The sequence below is a fragment of the Schistocerca americana genome, chromosome 4 (genome assembly GCF_021461395.2).
Source record: "Schistocerca americana isolate TAMUIC-IGC-003095 chromosome 4, iqSchAmer2.1, whole genome shotgun sequence".
Taxonomy (NCBI): Eukaryota; Metazoa; Arthropoda; class Insecta; order Orthoptera; family Acrididae; genus Schistocerca; species Schistocerca americana.
In genome coordinates, this window is record NC_060122.1 from 538,596,023 (window position 1) to 538,616,792 (window position 20,770).

At 39.8% G+C, this 20,770-nt stretch overlaps 1 protein-coding gene across 1 annotated transcript in view; it reads right to left on the reverse strand.

Annotated features, from left to right (window-relative positions):
• The window catches only part of LOC124612721, a 158,579-nt gene extending 141,304 nt beyond the window's left edge, over nucleotides 1-17,275 (reverse strand). The window contains exon 1 of the mRNA XM_047141079.1: nucleotides 17,091-17,275. Within this exon, the coding sequence (XP_046997035.1) occupies nucleotides 17,091-17,119 (29 nt within the window). The 5' untranslated portion in view covers nucleotides 17,120-17,275. The remainder of the gene's footprint in view (nucleotides 1-17,090) is intronic.
• Nucleotides 17,276-20,770: the final 3,495 nt, after the last annotated feature.

The following is a 20,770-nucleotide window of genomic DNA, read 5'->3' on the forward strand; positions in this document are numbered from 1 at the left end:
AACCAATTGGGTCGTCTTTACAAGACACGAGGTAAAGAAGTTGCCTCTGTTTGTGCAACGAAAAGAGGGCATGGATGTTACATTAAGAAATACATCGTTTTTGTTGCACCCGGAGTCTCTTTCTGGCGGAAAGGGTTACATTCAGGAGCCCACCAGGTAGTATATGGGGGTTACAATTTGCATCTTTTGGGAATTATATTAATTCTAGCTTAGTGCACGCTACTTCGTTTGCATAGATAGACTATATGGCCTGCAGAGATTTCTTTTATTTAATCGTATTTTTATGTTGCTCACAATCTGCAACACCTTCTAAGCTTTTCAAGCTAATTATGGCCATATAAACATGTACTTCTGATCAAAAAGCGATTCTGGTAACTGGAGTAAAAAGTTTTTGTTAATCATGCCTTTTGCGTTCTTGTGGAGGTATTTCCACAGCAACGTTCATCCCCTGACAAATATTTCTTTACATATAACAGAGAACGAAATACCAATTTTCATAAATTCAGCTTTAATATGTTTTAATGTAATGAAATATTTTCTTAAAAATTTTCATCCCCTATTGCACTCCCTTGGCGTTGAATTTCCAGAAATACTGAAACATGCTATTTTCTTTCCTACCGAGATGTCAAACACCAACTGTCACAGATGTGGCTTTAAGAACCCTTTAGTAATTATTTTCAAAAACAGTTTCACCCATTACTTTACCCCTTAGTGGTCGAATTTCCGACGCCGAAAGACACTTATTTTCTGCCAGAGAACTCAAACCTCAGTCTTCATGGTTCTTCTTTCAAAATTCCCTCAATAGGGACATACTTTCTAAAAGACTTTATCACCTATTTCACACACTCAGGAGTGGAATTTCGGACAGTTCCTTCTTAAACGATGCCTACAGTATAAGATCCATACCTTCTCCGAACTTCAAGTTTCTATCCTTTGCTGTTTGGACTGCGCAACGATGATGCAGTGAACCAATTTTACCCTATTTCATCCCCTTAGGGATCGAATTTCCAAAAACAGTGACACATATTTTTTTCACCTCTAACCGAGAAGCGAAACACCAATTTTCAAACATTTAGCGCTAAAAATGCTTTCGCAGTGGAACATTTTCATAAAACGTTTCAGTATCTATTTCAACCCCTTAGGGTTGAATTGCCAAAAACAGTCACGTGTATGTTTTACTTCTAACAGAGAAGCAAATACAAATTTTCAGAGATTTAACTTCAAAATGGCATGCAGAATGAAATATTTCCATAAAAACTTCTAGTCCCCGTTTCACCTCCATAGGGGTTAACTTTCCAAAAACATTGAAACACTTTTTTTATTTCTAACTGAGAAGCCAAATTTAAATTTTCGTTATTTAGCTTTAAAATGCTTTCATAATAAAATATTTTCATAAAAAAATCACATCCCTATTTCAAACCCTTACAGGTTCAACACCCCGATTTTTCAAACAACGCTGCATCCCCTATTTCACCTCTTTAGGGTTGGAATTTCGAAAAATTTCTTCTTCAACGACGCCTACAGATAAGATCCACATCTTCAAATTTCAAGTTTCTATCCTTATCAGTTTTGGCTGGGCATAGTGAGTCCCTCAGGTAATTAGTTAGTCAGATCATCGCCTTATATATAGAGATTATACTTGGCATACTCTCAAACCTTACACTTCACATACCTTAAATGCGGAAACAGTTTGAACGTGCAACCCACATTAAACATGGCATTCCTTGTGCCAGAAACATGCCGTTAAACAGAGGATAATCTTAATAGGATGCATTCAGCCCTCATAAATATCTATTACAAGTTGACGTAAGTGCTTATGCAATGCAGTTTCATATTTCTGGTGTTATACAAGGTGCTAATAGGAGGACTACATTCGATGCATATTTTTACAGGAAAGAGTTTTAGCAAAACCATAAAAACAATAGTGCCTTAAACATACATCCGGAAACAAATACTTGAGATAGACAGCATTTTTGTCCATTGATAACATCTTCTGTCGCAAACATTCTTACATGTCCTTCAGCCCTCTCATCAGAGAATAGAATACTTACATCTGCCCACACGTGGTGACTGGTAATTTATTACCGCCTCCGTCTGAATCTCACCTCATGTGTAGATAAAATGAAGGTTGTGAACTGTAGATTTTGAGTGATCCGTAATTAGAATCCTTTGGCAAAGCTGTAATAGTGGTCTTTTGGCGCCGGCCGCGGTGGGCGAGCGGTTCTAGGCGGTTCAGTCAGGAACTGCGCGACTGCTACGGTCGCAGGTTCGAATCCTGCCTCGGGTATGGATGTGTGTCATGTCCTTTAGGTTAGTTAGGTTTAAATAGTTCTAAGTTCTAGGGGTTGGTTGGTTTGGGGAAGGAGACCAGACAGCGTGGTCATCGGTCTCATGGGATTAGGGAAGGATGGGGAAGGAGGTCGGCCGTGCCCTTTCAGAGGAACCATCCCGGCATTTGCCTGGAGCGATTTAGGGAAATCACGGAAATAAGTTCTAGGGGACTGATGACCTCAGATGTTAAGTCCCGTAGTACTCAGAGCCATTAGAACCATTTTTTTTTTTTTTTTTGGTCTTTTGGCATGAGAGTTCGCACACGTTGTAAGTAAAAAGGACAAAGTAACTGGTCGTTCAGAATTGGCACCACAAGAACGTGCTTTACGCCGTCGTCGGCTCTAGTTCTTGGCACACTCGCTTCACAACTACATTCCACTCGTTACATCGCCAGCTCCCCCATATCCACGGGCTATCTCTGCGAGACCTGTTGCGATATCTTGTCCTTGACGGGAATGATCCTGTCTGCAGCTAGCTGTAACAATATTCTGAGCACTCTCGTACTGGTCGCGGAGCTGACAGTGTTCGGCGCCCATGGTACGTCCCTATAGGTAAAATAAAATTGGCTTATCAACAGCGGAATATCACATCTTTCATTTCGTGTAGGAGATTGTTGTAAATGCTGTGTCTGGCCTGACTTGCATTCAAACACAACCAACGAGAAATGAGCACTGAATGCCAACAGGATGGCCTACATCATTAAGTACTAACCAGTCTCGACACAATATCTCAACAACTATTTGTTACGGATAATATTTATAGCACTTTTTTGTTGGGTGGTGCATAGCTCTGTAAGAATGTGATGAACGTGCTGTAAATGAGTACAGAATGAGAGAGGGGGAGAAATCCTGTGCTTCTAGATGCAGCATACTCTGCAAACCAATGCAATAAATGGCAGAGGGTACTTCTCATTGTGTAATTTATAAAGGTTTCTTCGCGTTCCATTTGAGTATTGAGCGCAGGAACAGTGACTGCTTATGAGTCTTTGTCCAGGTTGTAGTTGTTTAATCTTGTCTTTAAAAGTGTTCTCTGTGGGAACGATAGGTAGGATGCAGCCGTTACAATTAGATGTCTCACTTAATACTGGTTTTTGAAATATATGCCTTCGCAGTATTGTTCATATCCATCTTCAACTGCCTGCTAGTTTTAATCAGTAATTCCGTGACGGCTCCTCGTGGCTCAAACGGACATCAAGTCCTACTTTGCATCCTTTCAGTAACCCTTGTTAGATCTACCTGGTAGTAGTCATACACAATGTTCTGTGATAGATCACAGGAGTGTCCTCATCTTCTTTGTAGACTGATCACATTTTGTAGACACACCACATTTGTCGCTAAGAATAGAACAAAATTATTTTCGTTTTGTTACTCACTAGAAAGAAACTCTTTGTAAAGTTTTAGCTGCTGTGTTGCAATGCTAATGACGAGAGGGAGAAATAGGAGGGGCGGTATCAGGTTTCCCCTCTCCACCAGAGCACTCCATTTATGTATCGCTCTGCACCTAGTTCAGTAATCACCATACGTCAGATGGGTTTTTGTTTGCTGTTAGAGTAGACCAGTTTATCTTTGAGAAGTGGAAGTGTGTGTACAGTTACTATTTCACCTATGGCAATGAGACAGGCAGTAACTGTGGTATTGCAGAGGATGTACTTACATGAAAAGTGTGTTATTTATCATCAAATAAAGCAATAGTTGATAGGAGAGGATGCTGTAATACTAGACTTAATGGATGAAAAGGCATCAGATGAAGAAAATGACAGTGGCATGGCAGTGAGAGATGAAGCAATGTCACCAGTGGCAGATTTCCGGGGAAGCAGTGGTTCATCTTATCAGCCATCGCCTCCAAGAAAACTATCGAAGTTTCCTGAAGGATATCTGGCTGATGCGTACAAGATGTGGAATAAACAACCAAGGGACAAAGATGGAAATGTTGCTCCTCCTCGTCTGTGTCGTCCCGATTAGCAACTGATACGACGCCGCGCCTGAAAATTACAACAGTGTTGGCACAAAAAAGGAAAATATAGAGCAAGTCTGTGTTACCAAACTTTGAAAACTGACTAAAACACGTCACTCGTCAAACGCAAAACTTCTGCAGAGTATGATAAATCGTGAATTACGTCATTACTTTACAGCAAAGAGAAAGGAGAAGCAATAATACATGACTGCACATTGAAACTTTGAGCTCAAAGTATAAAGAAGGTAACTGGCACAGGCGCAAGAGAAAGAAGTGTTAAAAAATACATGACTGCACATTGAAACTTTGAGCACAAAGTATAAAGAAGGTAACTGGCACAGGCGCAAGAGAAAGAAGTGTTATCAAGTAAGTAAACTCGGTTATGAGCGTTTCATGTCACACTGACTGTTTGGCTCAAATAACCCATTTGCGTAATAAACCATTCATACTTACTTTGACGGCTGTTATCTCCTGATCTAATAACCCATATAATCTACAATTTTTATGGTATATGTATGGGGTATATGTAGCTCTATTAACTGCACTATGTATGAATGTTTCAGTCGCGCGACACATATCGTGACCTCTTATAAGCCTGCCACATGTTCCATTTACGACTGAACATAATTTCTTACCGTTCCATTTCATATCCCTACACCTTGTTACTCCTAGGTATTTGTATGAGTTGACTGATTCCAACTGTGGTTTGTTGAAATTTTAGTGATGGGATACTGCAGTTTTTGGGATTTGTGAAGTGCATGGTTTTACAATTCTGAACATTTGCAGCAAGTTGCCAATCTTTTCACTTTGAAATGTTATCACGATCTGACTGAATATTTGTGCAGGCTTTATGAGACAGTAATACATTACAGGTAACTGCATCAACTGAGATAAGTCTATAGTTATTATTTGTACCGTCTGCCAGGTCACTGATAAACACCGTGAACAGGAGGGGTTCTAAAACTTCCCTGGGACACAACCTGAAGCTACTTCTACGCCTGTCTGACACATCAACCTCGATAATGAGTGCATCCTCCCTAGCAAGAAATCCTTAATCTAGTCAAATTTTACTAGATACCCTTATGATCGAATTTTCGCTCAAAGTTTTGATACGGTACTGAATGAAATGGTGTTTAGAAGTCAAGAAATACTGCTTTTATCTGATTATATTGATCCATGGACTTCAAGCTGTCATGCATGAAAAGGGCTAGTTGCGTTTGGTATGACCTATGTTTAGGCAATCCATGCCGGTTGGCTAGGAATACATTCTGTTCGACATACCTCATTATATCTCAGCTCAGATTATGTTGTGAATCACCTCTGCTCTCCTTCTTGTAGATGGAAGTCACACGCAAGTTTTAAACATGGCTGTTAGCGACCGTATACTAGTTTCAACATAGGATTATACAGCCAGGTGGTTGCACGTAACTGGTATGTACACTGACATAGGTTTCGACACCCAATCGTAAAATTACATCGTGATAATGCATAACGAGCTGTCCTCCTCCGAATTTTTTGTATGTCGTTCGTCAATCATATCTGGTAAGGATCCCATACCGCACTGCCAAAACTCCCAAAGACGCCAGACAAGCGTGTATTGGCAGTCTCATTAGCACGTTTGTTGTTTTTTCTCAAAGATACATTGTGCTTAAAAGAGGGGCTAATGCAGCTGCAAATTCCGTAAAGAATTGATGAATTCCACTATATGCTCAGTCCCTGTACGATTTTAGCATTTTTAGGCATTTCTCAACGCCAGTGATGCTAGTATCCATATCACTCAGCTTTGGAAATTTGCAAGAATTAAACCGTGGTACCACTCCTGGGCACTCGCATTAGTAAAGACATTTGAAAACAAAGTTCGGTATTTCTATCTTTTTCTCTGCACCCTCAATTTCAGTCCTCGCGTCACCATGAGTGGAAGCAGGAGCGTCTATAGAAAGGTCCCAGAACTGCTCTCATTAATAAACGGTCACAACGCTCATATAGTACTAGGGACAGAAAGTTGGCTGAAACCAGACGTAAACAGTAATGAAATCCTAAACTCAGATTGGAATGTATACCGCAGAGACAGGCTGGACAGTGAAGGGGGAGGCGTGTTTATAGCGATAAGAAGTGCAATAGTATCGAAGGAAATTGACGGAGATCCGAAACGTGAAATAATTTGGGTGAAGGTCACGGTTAAAGCAGGCCCAGACATTGGATGTCTCTATAGGCCCCTAGTTCAGCAGCTGTTGTGGCTGAGCACCTGAAGCATAATTTGGATAATATTTCGAGTAGATTTCCCCACCATGTTACAGTTCTGGGTGGAGATTTTAATTTGCCGGATATAGACTCGGAGACTCAAACGTCCATAACGGGTGGCAGGGACAAAGAATCCAGTGAAATTTTTTTAAGTGCTTTATCTGAAAACTACCTTGAGCAGTTAAACAAAGAACCGACTCGTGGCGGTAACATATTAGACCTTCTGGTGACAAACAGACCCGAACTATTTGAAACAGTTAACGCAGAACAGGGAATCAGCGATCATAAAGCGGTTACTGTATCGATGATTTCAGCCGTAAATAGAAATATTAAAAAAGGTAGGAAGATTTTTCTGTTTAGCAAAAGTGACAAAAGGCAGATTACAGAGTACCTGACGGCTCAACACAAAAGTTTTGTCTCAAGTACAGATAGTGTTGAGGATCAGTGGACAAAGTTCAAAACCATCGTACAATATGCGTTAGATGAGCATGTGCCAAGCAAGATCGTAAGAGATGGAAAAGAGCCACCGTGGTACAACAACCGAGTTAGGAAACTGCTGCGGAAGCAAAGGGAACTTCACAGCAAACATAAACATAGCCAAAGCCTTGCAGACAAACAAAAATTACGCGAAGCGAAATGTAGTGTGAGGAGGGCTATGCGAGAGGTGTTCAATGAATTCGAAAGTAAAGTTCTATGTACTGATTTGGCAGAAAATCCTAAGAAATTTTGGTCTTATGTCAAAGCGGTAGGTGGCTCAATACAAAATGTCCAGACACTCTGTGACCAAAATGGTACTGAAACAGAGGATGACAGACTAAAGGCCAAAATACTAAATGTCTTTTTCCAAAGCTGTTTCACAGAGGAAGACTGCACTGTAGTTCCTTCTCTAGATTATCGCACAGATGACAAAATGGTAGATATCGAAATAGACGACAGACGGATAGAGAAACAATTAAAATCGCTCAAAAGAGGAAAGGCCGCTGGACCTGATGGGATACCAGTTCGATTTTACACAGAGTACGCGAAGGAACTTGTCCCTCTTCTTGCAGCGGTGTACCGTAGGTCTCTAGAAGAGTGTAGCGTTCCAAAGGATTGGAAAAGGGCACAGGTCATCCCCGTTTTAAAGAAGGGACGTCGAACAGAGGTGCAGAACTATAGACCTATATCTCTAATGTCGATCAGTTGTAGAATTTTGGAACACGTATTATGTTCGAGTATAATGACTTTTCTGGAGACTAGAAATCTACTCTGTAGGAATCAGCATGGGTTTCGAAGACGGTCGTGTGAAACCCAGCTCGCGCTATTCGTTCACGAGACTCAGAGAACCATAGACACGCGTTCACAGGTAGATGCCGTGTTTCTTGACTTCCGCAAGGCGTTCGATACAGTTCCCCACAGTCGTTTAACGAACAAAGTAAGAACATATGGACTATCAGACCAATTGTGTGATTGGATTGAAGAGTTCCTAGATAACAGAGCGCAGCATGTCATTCTCAATGGAGAGAAGTCTTCCGAAGTGAGAGTGATTTCAGGTGTGCCGCAGGGGAGTGTCATAGGACCGTTGCTATTCACAATATACATAAATGACCTTGTGGATGACATCGGAAGTTCACTGAGGCTTTTTGCAGATGATGCTGTGGTGTATCGAGAGGTTGTAACAATGGAAAATTGTACTGAAATGCAGGAGGATCTGCAGCGAATAGACGCATGGTGCAGGGAATGGCAATTGAATCTCAATGTAGACAAGTGTAATGTGCTGCGAATACATAGACAGATAGATCCCTTATCATTTAGCTACAAAATAGCAGGTCAGCAACTGGAAGCAGTTAATTCCATAAACTATCTGGGAGGACGCATTAGGAGTGATTTAAAATGGAATGATCATATAAAGTTGATCGTCGGTAAAGCAGATGCCAGACTGAGATTCTTTGGAAGAATCCTAAGGAAATGCAATCCGAAAACAAAGGAAGTAGGTTACAGTACGCTTGTTCGCCCACTGCTTGAGTACTGCTCAACAGTGTGGGATCCGTACCAGATAGGGTTGATAGAAGAGATAGAGAAGATCCAACGGAGAGCAGCGCGCTTCGTTACAGGATCATTTAGTAATCGCGAAAGCGTTATGGAGATGATCAAACTCCAGTGGAAGACTGCAGGAGAGACGCTCAGTAGCTCGGTACGGGCTTTTGTTAAAGTTTCGAGAACATACCTTCACCGAAGAGACAAGCAGTATATTGCTCCCTCCTACGTATATCTCGCGAAGAGACCATGAGGATAAAATCAGAGAGATTAGAGCCCACACAGAAGCATATCGACAATCCTTCTTTCCACGAACAATACGAGACTGGAATAGAAGGGAGAACAGATAGAGGTACTCAGGGTACCCTCCGCCACACACCGTCAGGTGACTTGCGGAGTATGGATGTAGATGTAGAAGCAAACTCAGATGCTGATAAGTTTTCAAACAAGTATCAAATAGCTGTCAACTCTTAGTTCACTACCAGACACTTGCCTTGTAAACAAGTTACAGTCACACACCATGACAACTCCGATAGGTTTAGGTACTGCAGTGTCAATTTCTGCTTATCTTATGACATTTACTGTAATTTAATCGAGGATCCATTAAGGGTCTGTTCTCCTGGGTTCTCTCGTCGGTCTGTGCGTGCATAAGCCACTCTCGTAAACGATCAAACTTATTTGTCAAATTTGCTCATATCTTGCCACGGCTTTGTCAAACAAGCCGTATACATACTCGTATCAACAAAGTTAGTCAATTTGGATTCACTTTTGAAGCAGACGCTGTTCGTCTATGCTACATTTTGATTAGTTAGGTTTAAGTAGTTCTAAGTTCTAGGGGACTGATGACCATAGATGTTAAGTCCCATAGTGCTCAGAGCCATTTGAACCATTTTGATTGGTTTAAAATGAGAGAGAAATTATATGTATGAAAACCTGTTAAAGGAAATACACTCGGAACCTGGTGATTAGGCCTACATCAACCTTCTCCAAATGGGCATTAAAACTTGGAAAACACATTAAACACACTTCACGTTTGACAAATACCACATACCACCATACATAGTCAAATTTTTGGCAAACATCATAAAATTTGACAATCTGACGCTTTTACTGGCTGGAATTTGTGTCTACTTATGACTTCAGTTGAATGTTGTGAGACGCTTGGCTATGGAGTTGAATGAAGTAAGGTTATGCATGGGAGCGCATGTTAAGATATATTTCTCATCAAACCCCATTCTTAGAAGTGGATACAGTTTATAGGAAATGTTGAATTCATACATCCACTTTTCAGACATCGAATTTGAAATGCGTCAAGGACTTCGCTGCATAAACCATCAGTACAACGCTATTTTCAAGACATCGTGGAAATGTCTCCCTATTACGACGATATTTAAGTGCTTCTCCGTTTATTGGCTGCTATTGGACATACTTCGTTCGAGCGACCGTCCGTTCAAGCATCAGTGAAATAACACCTATTGTGAAGAAAAAATAGAAATAATTTTTATTGTACCTCAGGGAACGTGTACATTTTACTTATTGGGACCTATTGTAAGTTGAGAGTTAATTCTCCATTTGGCTCAGCGCTACGTTTCTAATTATCCTCATGTCGGTGGGACTTTTGATTCTCGCACCGATCCGTCGCACGGGCGAGCGATCGCATCGGAGATCGCACATTGGGCAAATCGCAGCGATCGTTCGCTGATCACTGGTCACTGGTCACATGGAAATCCCAGGCAATCTGATGGATAGCGTGCGATTCGTGCACGAAATATGGCTGCCTAGCTAGTTACCAGTGGTATGTGGCAGTATGGCTTCTACTTTTTCTATTTATAAAGAGTGGTTTCGTTTCCCATTGCCCACAATGAGTAAGAAATTTACAACAGAATTTGTAGTCATCCAGGGACCACGAATTACTCTGAAAACCAACTGATTTTGCAGCAATTAGCATTTTGCAGCTTGTGCTACAGAAGCAGAAGGATACAATGGGCTCACTCCTATGATTTTCAGTTATTTATGAAATAATTATACGCATTATTAGAGTTTTCAACTTCTTAACAGAATGAAATATGTATTATACGCGCATACAAAGTTGACACTCGGCACGGTGTGTGATGGGAGCGGCTGTATATGGGAAATGCCTTTACGGTCGCTCTCAGCAGCCACCGCGACGAGTGTAAACTTTGTTTGCGGACACAGTACCAACTATAATGTTAAGAGAGCATTTTAATTTAAATGTTCGGGGCAAATACATTATACAGATAGACTCAAATCCCTTGTCATTTCATATAAACTAACTCTCCTTCATACAATTTATAATAAAGAGTTGCGGTAATCAAAGGTACTGCTACTGGCAATATCTTTATAGACACGTCGAGTAACTGTGTCAACACTTGCGGTTAAATTATAAGATTAATGAAAAAGAAAAAGGAATTGAGGACTAAAAAAACGAATTGCAATGGCAGACTGGAAAGACGTACACAATCCATTTGCCGTCAGTGAAAAATGTAAAATATTGTGTAATATAACGAACAGTTCCCAAGAAAAGCATTTCAAAACACGTTTAATAAATCATAATTAACATTTATTTTAAATTTATGATTTGCAAGTATTCTTGGGGATACGGAAATCAACTGCAACTGCTGCTGAACATACCAGTTCACTTTCTATAGCAGAATTTCTCGACACAGTGGCGTTTGTAATATTAATTGAAATTGCTTGGCAAATCGCTCGTGTGCGGGCGGAAATGTCAAGACGAGCGACCCTCACAGCAAGCCGTCGCACATGTATGGAGCCTTTTACGTTGGTACGCAAGTTCGCAGCATTTTTGTTTTGCATGTTGGTGTTCTGGTTGCTATGGGCTTTTTTTTTAATCGATTGTCGTTTTTTATTTATAGTCCACAGTTGCTTATAAGTTTACATATTGTCATTTTGTCTATTGGAGATAGTGAGTGGAGCCCTGGATGCTAGAAAATGGAGTGGCAAGTGGAGAAATCAGTACATTTCCGACATTCTTCTATTTTAGTTCAATAGAAAGGTGACAGCAGCAGAGGCCGCCAGAAATATTTGCGCCGTGTATGGAGATAATGCCACTGGGCAGAGGACGACAAGAAAATGGTTTTCACATTTTAAGATGGTCGTTTTGACATTAGTGACTCCGTGTTCAGGAAGACATCGATGTTTGAAGAAGATCGATCGTTTATACGCATTAATCAACAATGATCCATGTCAGTGTACTCGAGAGCTGGAAAATGTGATGAAATGTGACCAATGCACCATCGTGCGACATCTGCAAGCAATGGGGAAGATATAAAAAAAAATAATAATAATAAAAAGAAACACAGGTGTGTGGGTACCGCATGCTCCAAACCAAAATAAAAAAATCAGCGGGTGGTAGTATGTGCATTTCTGCTTGCTCTTCATCAATTGGCTCATGAATAACAACGCCCATCCTACCCCGTATCGTTACTGACGACGATAACATGGGGGGAAAAAAGGAATGGTTGAGCTAAAACAAAGCAGCAACTTCCCGTACAAATACCTGCGCTCACCCATAAAAGATAATTTAATGCATGTGGTGGAACAGCGACGGCGTGGTGTACAAAGCTGTAACCACCACTGCTGATATTTATTGTCAACAACTGATACGTATTGGACAACAAATCTAAGAACAAAGACCACGAATATCAAAGTGGCGCTATTCCACGATAATGCCCACCCACATTCCATTAAACTGTCAAAAAACACGATACAAGTGCTAGGTTTGGAAGTCATTCCGCAACCACCTTATTCGCCTAATCTTGCAACCTCAGATTTTCACCTCTTCCGCTCGCTATCGAAAAATCTTCAAGCGGCACCCTTTCCGGATGAAAATATGCTCCGAATATGGCTCGACTAGTTCTTCGTCTTAAAAACAACGTTATTTCAACAGTCGCGGAATCTAATTACCCCAGCATTAGCAGACGGTTGTAAACAGTGATGGACAGCGTAACTTAAGACTGTTACGTGCATCTGTTGTGTTTATTACACTTATGGAAAAACGCTACCAACTCATACACAAAGCCGGCCGCGGTGGTCTCGCGGTTCTAGCCGCGCAGTCCGGTACCGCGCGACTGCTACGGTCGCAGGTTCGAATCCTGCCTCGGGCATGGATGTGTGTGATGTCCTTAGGTTAGTTAGGTTTAAGTAGTTCTAAGTTCTAGGGGACTGATGACCACAGCTGTTAAGTCCCATAGTGCTCAGAGCCATTTGAACCATCATACACAAAACTAATATACAAGACCATTTTAAAACTGTTCACTTATTGATAAAAGATGTACGTATGTGTCGTAGTTGATAAACTTAGAGCTGATGTGAGTCCAGTTCAGTTTTTTCGGAGTTACTAAAACGGCAAAAGATAAAGCAGAAAGCTACAGCAGTAAATTATTTACGCATTCGAAGAAAGAGAATCTGTTCTTTTGGTTCGACAATAACTGATTTAAAAGCTAAGGGTAACGTGAATCATATCTGTAAGCAGCATATTCTAATTCTTATCAGGGCATATTGATTTTATACTAATACCTTTGACTTAAGCCGAATACACATTTTTTTCCAGTAAGGCCTAAACTCGTTTCTGCTTCAGCACTGTCCCAACTACTCAATCAGTCCAATGACCTACCGTTCAACGTAAAGTAACAGTTTTGTTTGTTCACACAGACTTCGTTTAGCCATAAGTGAAGGATGGCACGCTGTCTACATTTTACACCGTTAAGAGGTATTGGCCAGCCTATACTCCGGTTCTACCTGCGAACTTCCACAGAAAATGTTCTGGTCAGGAAACAGTTTGTTCCGAACCCATTTTTTACTGAAATGTCACTGCCGCACTAAAAAGGTCGTTGTGGCTAAATTTATTTCCAATCATGAAGTGGAATGTAAGCCTACGCTGGGCTCGGGAATACTGTTTACGAAAACTTTATACTGTTCTTCAGAGTGAAACTCATGAACTGTGAAGAAACAATTGACTGCAAAATGGCACTTTAGCATGCCTGGGGGAAAAAAAATCTTTATCGCAGGTATGTCAAATGAACGATCAAATCTGTAATGCAGTTATGAAACAGGGATCACTCATTCTAGAGCAGCAATTTATTGTAAAATAACATGAACACAAAATATGGCATTTGTTCCCAGCCCTCAGACAATTGTTCATCATTTGAGCGAAGGGCGCGCGGTGGGTGGTAAACACGTAGGATGAATGTGCATCCAGAGGGTACTTCCCATTGTACCAGTTGTTGGGCTTCTTTCGTTCCATTCGCGTATGGGCCGCGGGAAGAATTACTACAAACTTTTTATGACAAAAGTGCGAAACCAGTGATCCCAAATCGAGTGCATTGTTTTGACATTTTTCGCTACTTTCTGACAGAAGCCGGTATTCTTCGTGACATAAATCTGATCTATAAATTAAACACTTCAAAAATTTTCGAATAAATGCGTTATGACCGAGTATTCTGGAGCAGTCCTAGCCTCAACGGTCGAACCCTTCCTACTCCCCCAAACCACCACTGCTCCTAGCGTGTCGTGTGAACGCATTAAAGTCGTGTATAAAGGGTACGGATTCTTTATATATATATGCACTGCGCTACTAGAAAAACTGAAGCGTACCGGTATGTGTTAAGTATTAGCAGCAATTCATCTTCTGTCTTAAAAAGGGTCTTCATCAACTTTGAAATACAAAAATACTTCTGCTTTTAACAATGCTTCACAAAATGCATAAGGTAGCTGCAATGCACGTTTGTACTGGTGTTTAATGCATTAAACAATGGTACCTCAAGTACTATCCCATGGATACTCTCGACTACCGAAAGTACAGAATATACCAGTACTGTTACCTGTGAGTGGCGAGACAGTGGTAGAGGCTAGCACCCTGCACAGAGGAGTCGGCGATGGGGGAGAATTTCCTCTAACCAACAAGCTCGAAATGCTATCTTCCACGGAATCCGAAACTAAACCAGTGACACTCATTTCACCTGTTGCATAAGCTCCGTGTCATGAGGCGACAAAAGCAAGTGGGTAAGATACACAAGTAAAAGCTACCGGCCCCTCGAAGTTTTTTTAAGAAAGCCTGACAAGATATTGTTAAGGCCAGTGGCCTTCCGCAATGGCAACACCGGTTCCCGACAGATCACTGAAGTCAAGCGCTGTCGGGCTTGACCAGCTAGGCTTGCACTTGGATGGGTCACCGTCTGGGTCTGCTGAGTGCTGCTTGAGTGCACTCAGCCCTTGTGAGGCGAACTGAAGAGATACTTCATTGAGAAGTAACGGCACCGGTCACGAAAACTGACGACGGCCGGGCGAGCGGTGTGCTTACATGTCCCTCCGTATTCGCATCCGGTAACGCCTATTGGCTCAGGATGACACGGCGGCCGGTCGGCACCGTTGAGGCTTCAAGGCCCGTTCCGACGATCTTTGTTTTGTTTCTTGACAGGGTATTGTTATCAGGTGTTATTCTCAGTTACTAATTTCCAGCTTATTCTCATCAACAGTGCTAAGTATCACAAGATGTTAAACATACAGTGAGTGCAAAAAGTATTCGCCATGCAAGGCCTGAAAAAAAAAGCCATCTAAAAAGAAACTACGCAATTGGCTATTTTTGATGCGCTGCAAGCAGTGTTGATATCTACATTTCCTGACATCTAATAGATTCTGTGGACAGTCTTTTACTAACATAGCTCGAATGTATTTGAGATCTGACAAATAAATGTCTTGGACAATGGACATTTGACAGCAATGGTTTGGTGGAAGTATTAATGTCTCAGTAGGATCAAACAGAAGCTGAAAACTCTCAGTTAAGTGCCGCTTATCACAAAAAACTGTACACAAAACTAAAAATGTGTCACACTAAGAGAACTGTCTTAATACAATCTATTTCTCCTACGTAAAAAATTCATTTACAACTCATTCATTCATTACACCATTTTCAGCGTTAACACAAGCGATGTTTTATCTCATTCATCAGCGTGCTTTTATTTCTCAAGGTAATTTTATTTATTTATTTTCACTGTCTCCACGAGGAATCCTAACAACAAACCTAGATTCAAGATCAATGTTTGGGCCTTAGAGCGTTTCCCGCGTAGTATCGGCGGACACCAACGCTCTGTAGCTTCCTACATTACTCACAAACAGTACTATATACATGTCAGCTCATATTCTATATTATTAAAATCCTGGATGAGTGCATTTTTCCCACTTCATTTTGAACAATGGCAACTCTCCCTTAAATCATTTGATTGTTGTCTGTGGACGCTTTAACCATGAACTATTTTGTACAGCTAAAATACAAAAAAGGGGGAGGGGGGGGGGGAGCTGTATGACTGCGACATCTGATTATGTTGTGATTTATTTGCTCTTGCCAAATCCATTGCAAATTTAAAGGGATATCACCGAAACGATTTTCAAGTTTGTTTTTGTTTTGAGCACTTCCAGGTTGCTGGTTTTTGGGTGATACGTGCAATAACATAAATAATACTCTAGTTATAACGTAACGGTGACAGAGACCCAAGCGATTATTTTCGTGCAGCGAATATTTGAGAGTATTTCAATTTTGAGACCCAAGTGATTATTTTAGTGCAGCGAATATTTAAGAGTACTTCAATTTTGAGACCCAAGCGATTATACTAGTGCAGCGAATATTGAAGAGTACTTTATGTTATTCTTGTGCGCACTTAATATTCTGAACCTATTTTACGCTTTGATTGGAACTTTAGATAGTTTTTTTTAAATACTTTCACCATAAAATTATATCTTCCAGACGACGCATTTATGCAAATTACCATGTTTGAGAAACAAAATGTAAGTGTAATTAACGCACTGACATTTGTATGAAAGCATGTAAACTTTCTTGCTTCTGAACGGCGAAAAATACGAGCAATTTCTCAACATCACTCGGTCACATATACTTTCGCAGTATTCTAGGCGAGATAACACTCAAAGAAAACTGCTACCAACATTTCTTATAAAATCGATGCATTTTATTTCATTTCGAAATGTGCGCAAGACGCTATTGTTAGACTTCGACAACAAACCAATGTTCTAGGGTGTTACCGATAGTGGAGGTATTTGTTATAAGTTGTTTAGTGCAAAGCACCAAACCATTACACGAACTGTGGTTCGAAATAAACAAATGAAGCACTTAGCAGCTGTGACGGAGAGAGACGATAAACATGTAGGGCTGTGAAATGATAAACACACCATTATCCAAGAATTACTGCAATAAAACATTTCGTCAAACAACATTACTCACGTTTCAGCATCACATTAACAAGAATTTCAACTACTACTGCGATGGTGAAGAAATAAAATCATTTCATCGAACTATGAACTTATCATAATTTAAATACACCACCTAACAGGACGCCAGATTATATGCCTGTGAGATAGAGGCATACTTAATTCTTTTGTAGACGATGTCACTGTCAGAATTGAGAAGCGATATCCACGTCTTGACGTCAATGCCCTGCGCCTATTGCTGTGTAGGAGATCACTATGCTGCGAAGCTAATAGCTTTAGACAATACTCACATTTTACCGACAGCGTTGGTCAAGGCCATTGCGGTCCACAGAAAATTCCCCTCAGCTGCTGTCACAAATTGAAACCAATCACCTCGCTACAAGCTCCATATCTTCGCTCCGGTACATACGATCCTCAAAGACCCGAATGCCAGCGATTCATTGGCAACTCACAGTTCTGAGCGTAACATACGTAACTCGCTACCTATTGGCCCATGAGCGCACGTGCTGCACGAACAGACACGCCTTCCACTGTCGTCACTATAGCGTTGCCAACACTGTATCTGGTGTGTGGCGTCCAAAGTTGGTTTCCTCTGCGTTGGTATTTCTGACCGACGTGTAAAGAGGTAAATTCAAATTAACAGCGAGTGAAACGAGCATTAAGAAGATGTTGAAAAACTAGTTATATATTTCGGCGATGAGATTAACGTTTGATAGGTCATTTGTGTACTGTACGATTTATAGACAATGTATTTTTAAAAAAGTTTGAAATACTGATTTTGTAGATTTTTCAATATTTTAACTATTTGTCAACGATAGTTGCGCGTTTTTGATGGAAACATCTTATGTGAGATAATGTAAATACTGGATCATATAAGAAGACGTGATATAATATTTATGTTTCACTACCCTTGGACATCGTAATGCTTCAGCAAAAATACAACCAAGTAATTATGTAGATCCTGATGATCACTGGCGGAGAACGAAAGTTTTCCTAGAGTTAAATTAACCAAAGTTAACGAAGCTGTTTAAATCTCATTTTTATACATACTTTTCGAGTTTTGTATAATAAACAAACAAATATGAACAGTATTTATCCAAAAATGGAAATTTAGTCAAATGACAGATTTAATTTTTGTTTTATATTTTTATGTAACATTTTCAAAATATTCAGAGTTAACTGTAAAACTTTTAATGCTCACAACTGTTCCGACATTTTAGGAAGGTAGTGTGCATACTCAGAAGTCTTATATAATGTAAAAGAAGTGGAACTTATTTTTTAGGACTGTACAGTACAATTATAACAATGTCTTTTATTGTACTGGACTGTCACACTTATTTTCATTTGAAAAGGTACAATACTTGAAGCTATGAAAATTAAAGTGTATTTCAACCCACTCATTTTGTTGTACATAACAACATGATCACAGGAGACTGTTTCACCTTGAATTACTTTTTAAAAACTTATCATGAGGTGTTCGTAACTTCTTTGCCCTTCTGATTGACATTTTTTCAAGGACTACGTTGTGGGGAGGCTGAATCTCTGCCGAGGAAACTATAGGCCTAAAGTCGTTAGTACCAGTACTTGAAATAGTACTTCAATGACACAGAAGGAATGTCCTTTGCAGCAGTAAAATCAGTGACAGAGCAGTAGACATTAATGGTAGAATGGGATTACTTTCTCATTGAGGGTGATTAAGAGAAGAAACATTGATATTTCCTGGATTTATTTGGCTATGGGTTTTCATCTGAGTTAGAATTGTCTGATACACACAACCCTAAGAAGTCCAAATCAGGAGACATATAACTGCTAAAGGAATGGATTCCAGTTTTTTTAAAAAAATCCTATAAATATATCGCTTGTGCTAAATGGTCATGGTTAGATTTGCCCCAGTTATTCAGAAATGTTATATATTTCGAGAGTTTTGGCTGGCTCATTCAGTAGCCAGCTCTCAATACATTGACTGTGATAGTCCTTTAGAGCTGAATAGGTTGGAAGATCTAGAGGCTGGAGAATCTGTGATATATGATGTAAAATGTCAAGATCGCTACACCAGTCTCAAAAGCATATTCGCACAACTCCACACACATGGCCCCTGTTTCTGGACATTACGGCCTGAGGCGAGGCCTTAGTTGTGAATTGTTGTCATGTGTGAATGTGTGTGTTCCTTCTACTTCTGAAGGAGGACTTTGTCCAAAAGCTGACGTGTTTTAACATTCTTTTTTCTTTGTGCCTATCTGTGACTCAACGTGTCCACTATGTGGTGAGTGGCAATAAATCCTTTCCATGCTGCTATTAAAGGTCTCTCTAATCGAAATTCTCTTCTAACAGGTTCTAAGACGCTTCTTATGGATTCAAGCTCAATAGGATCTCCTTGGCATCTTCCTTCAAAAATAAAGTTCAAATAAAGTAACGTTATGTAACTAGAATCACTAAGCCATGATACATAATGTTACACAATCCAAGGTACAAGATGATGCCACTGAAAGAAGAAAAAATGTCATGTCCGTTTATGTTATGAATTAGCCAATAAATAAAATCCTCTTTTCCTCAACACTTAATAAAGTATCAAAAGGTGTGAGATACACCTTGCCAAATGGGGTTATTAAGAACTGAGAAATCATATTTCAAAACTATATTTGTTGCACACAAACAAAAGCATTTTAAAATAATTACAAATCACACAAATAATCTGCACTGACAAAGCTAGTTGGTGGGAATTGTCATCTAGTTTTTATTGCTAGAATAGTTCAGGTATTGGCCCTGAACAGTGGTACAAGTTGAGTAGCAAAGAATAAACTGAAGTACACTGTTATTATGGTGTAACAGTTTCCCTTTTATCATTCTTAGGAGAAAAAGTTACTATGGTTGTGAAAATTTAATTGTACACTTTTTCCTTAATGAAGCATTAAGAAGTAGGTCCATTTGTTATGTTAAAAACATAAACCTCTGATAGTTTACTTAAAAATCAAGAGCTTAATAGCAATCAGTTAATAAAGTGAACAAACTTGAATATATTTAGTGAAACAGGACTGAGCCCCAAAATCTATATCTTAGCTCACTTGTGAAATTGGTTCAGAGTAAAGGGCATACTGTTACATGGCTCACTGGGGAACTACATACTGAAACAGCCCATACCAGGATTAATGTGTAGCTCAATCCTTTTATTGTGCACTTTAAGTAATTGCCAATCCATTCATTTCTATTTCCATTTGGTTATGAATTTTATATTTACTTTACAGTCATTAAGATGTAATTTTTTACCTTTAATTCATTTTACTGATGCATAGTTATTTTATCTAGAATGTTCTAGAAAGATTACGTATTGTGGAAAGATGAATCAAAACCAAGATTTCTGGATGGTACTGGGTAGAAATGAGTTAAAAGAGTAGGCTATAATGCATAAAACTTTAAGGGATATATGTTGATCAAGAGTTAAACTGTAGACCATGGAACTTACCTCTCCCAGAGACTCAGTTGTGTATCTTTTGCTCTGAGAAATATTTCTACAGTTTGCTCCTTAGATGAAGGTAGAATGGCTTATTTTGATTACTTCCAGTCCCTTGCAGCTCACAGAATAGTTGTGTGGGGTAAAATTAACAGTTGATTAAGTGAAATTTTTACATACATTACAGAAAAGGACTATTTGAATAGCATGCCCCCATTTTAAAAAGTTCTATTTGCTTACTATACCCTCCTTGTACATATACAAAGTTTTGTTGATGACAAGGGTTAAAGCTGGTGACCAGCAGACCAACTCTGATTACCAACGTTATAATACTAGTACAATACTCCATACATAGCAATTTAGAATGACTTGTGCTCAAAGGTAAGTGAGCCACCTCCCTGTGCATTCTTTATAATTCACTGCCGACTTACATAAAGAGTTGGAGAAGGAAACTTCTTTTAGAACAGAGTTAAAATCATTTCTTGTTGAGATGTGCTTCTGTAATGTAAGTAACTTAGAGGA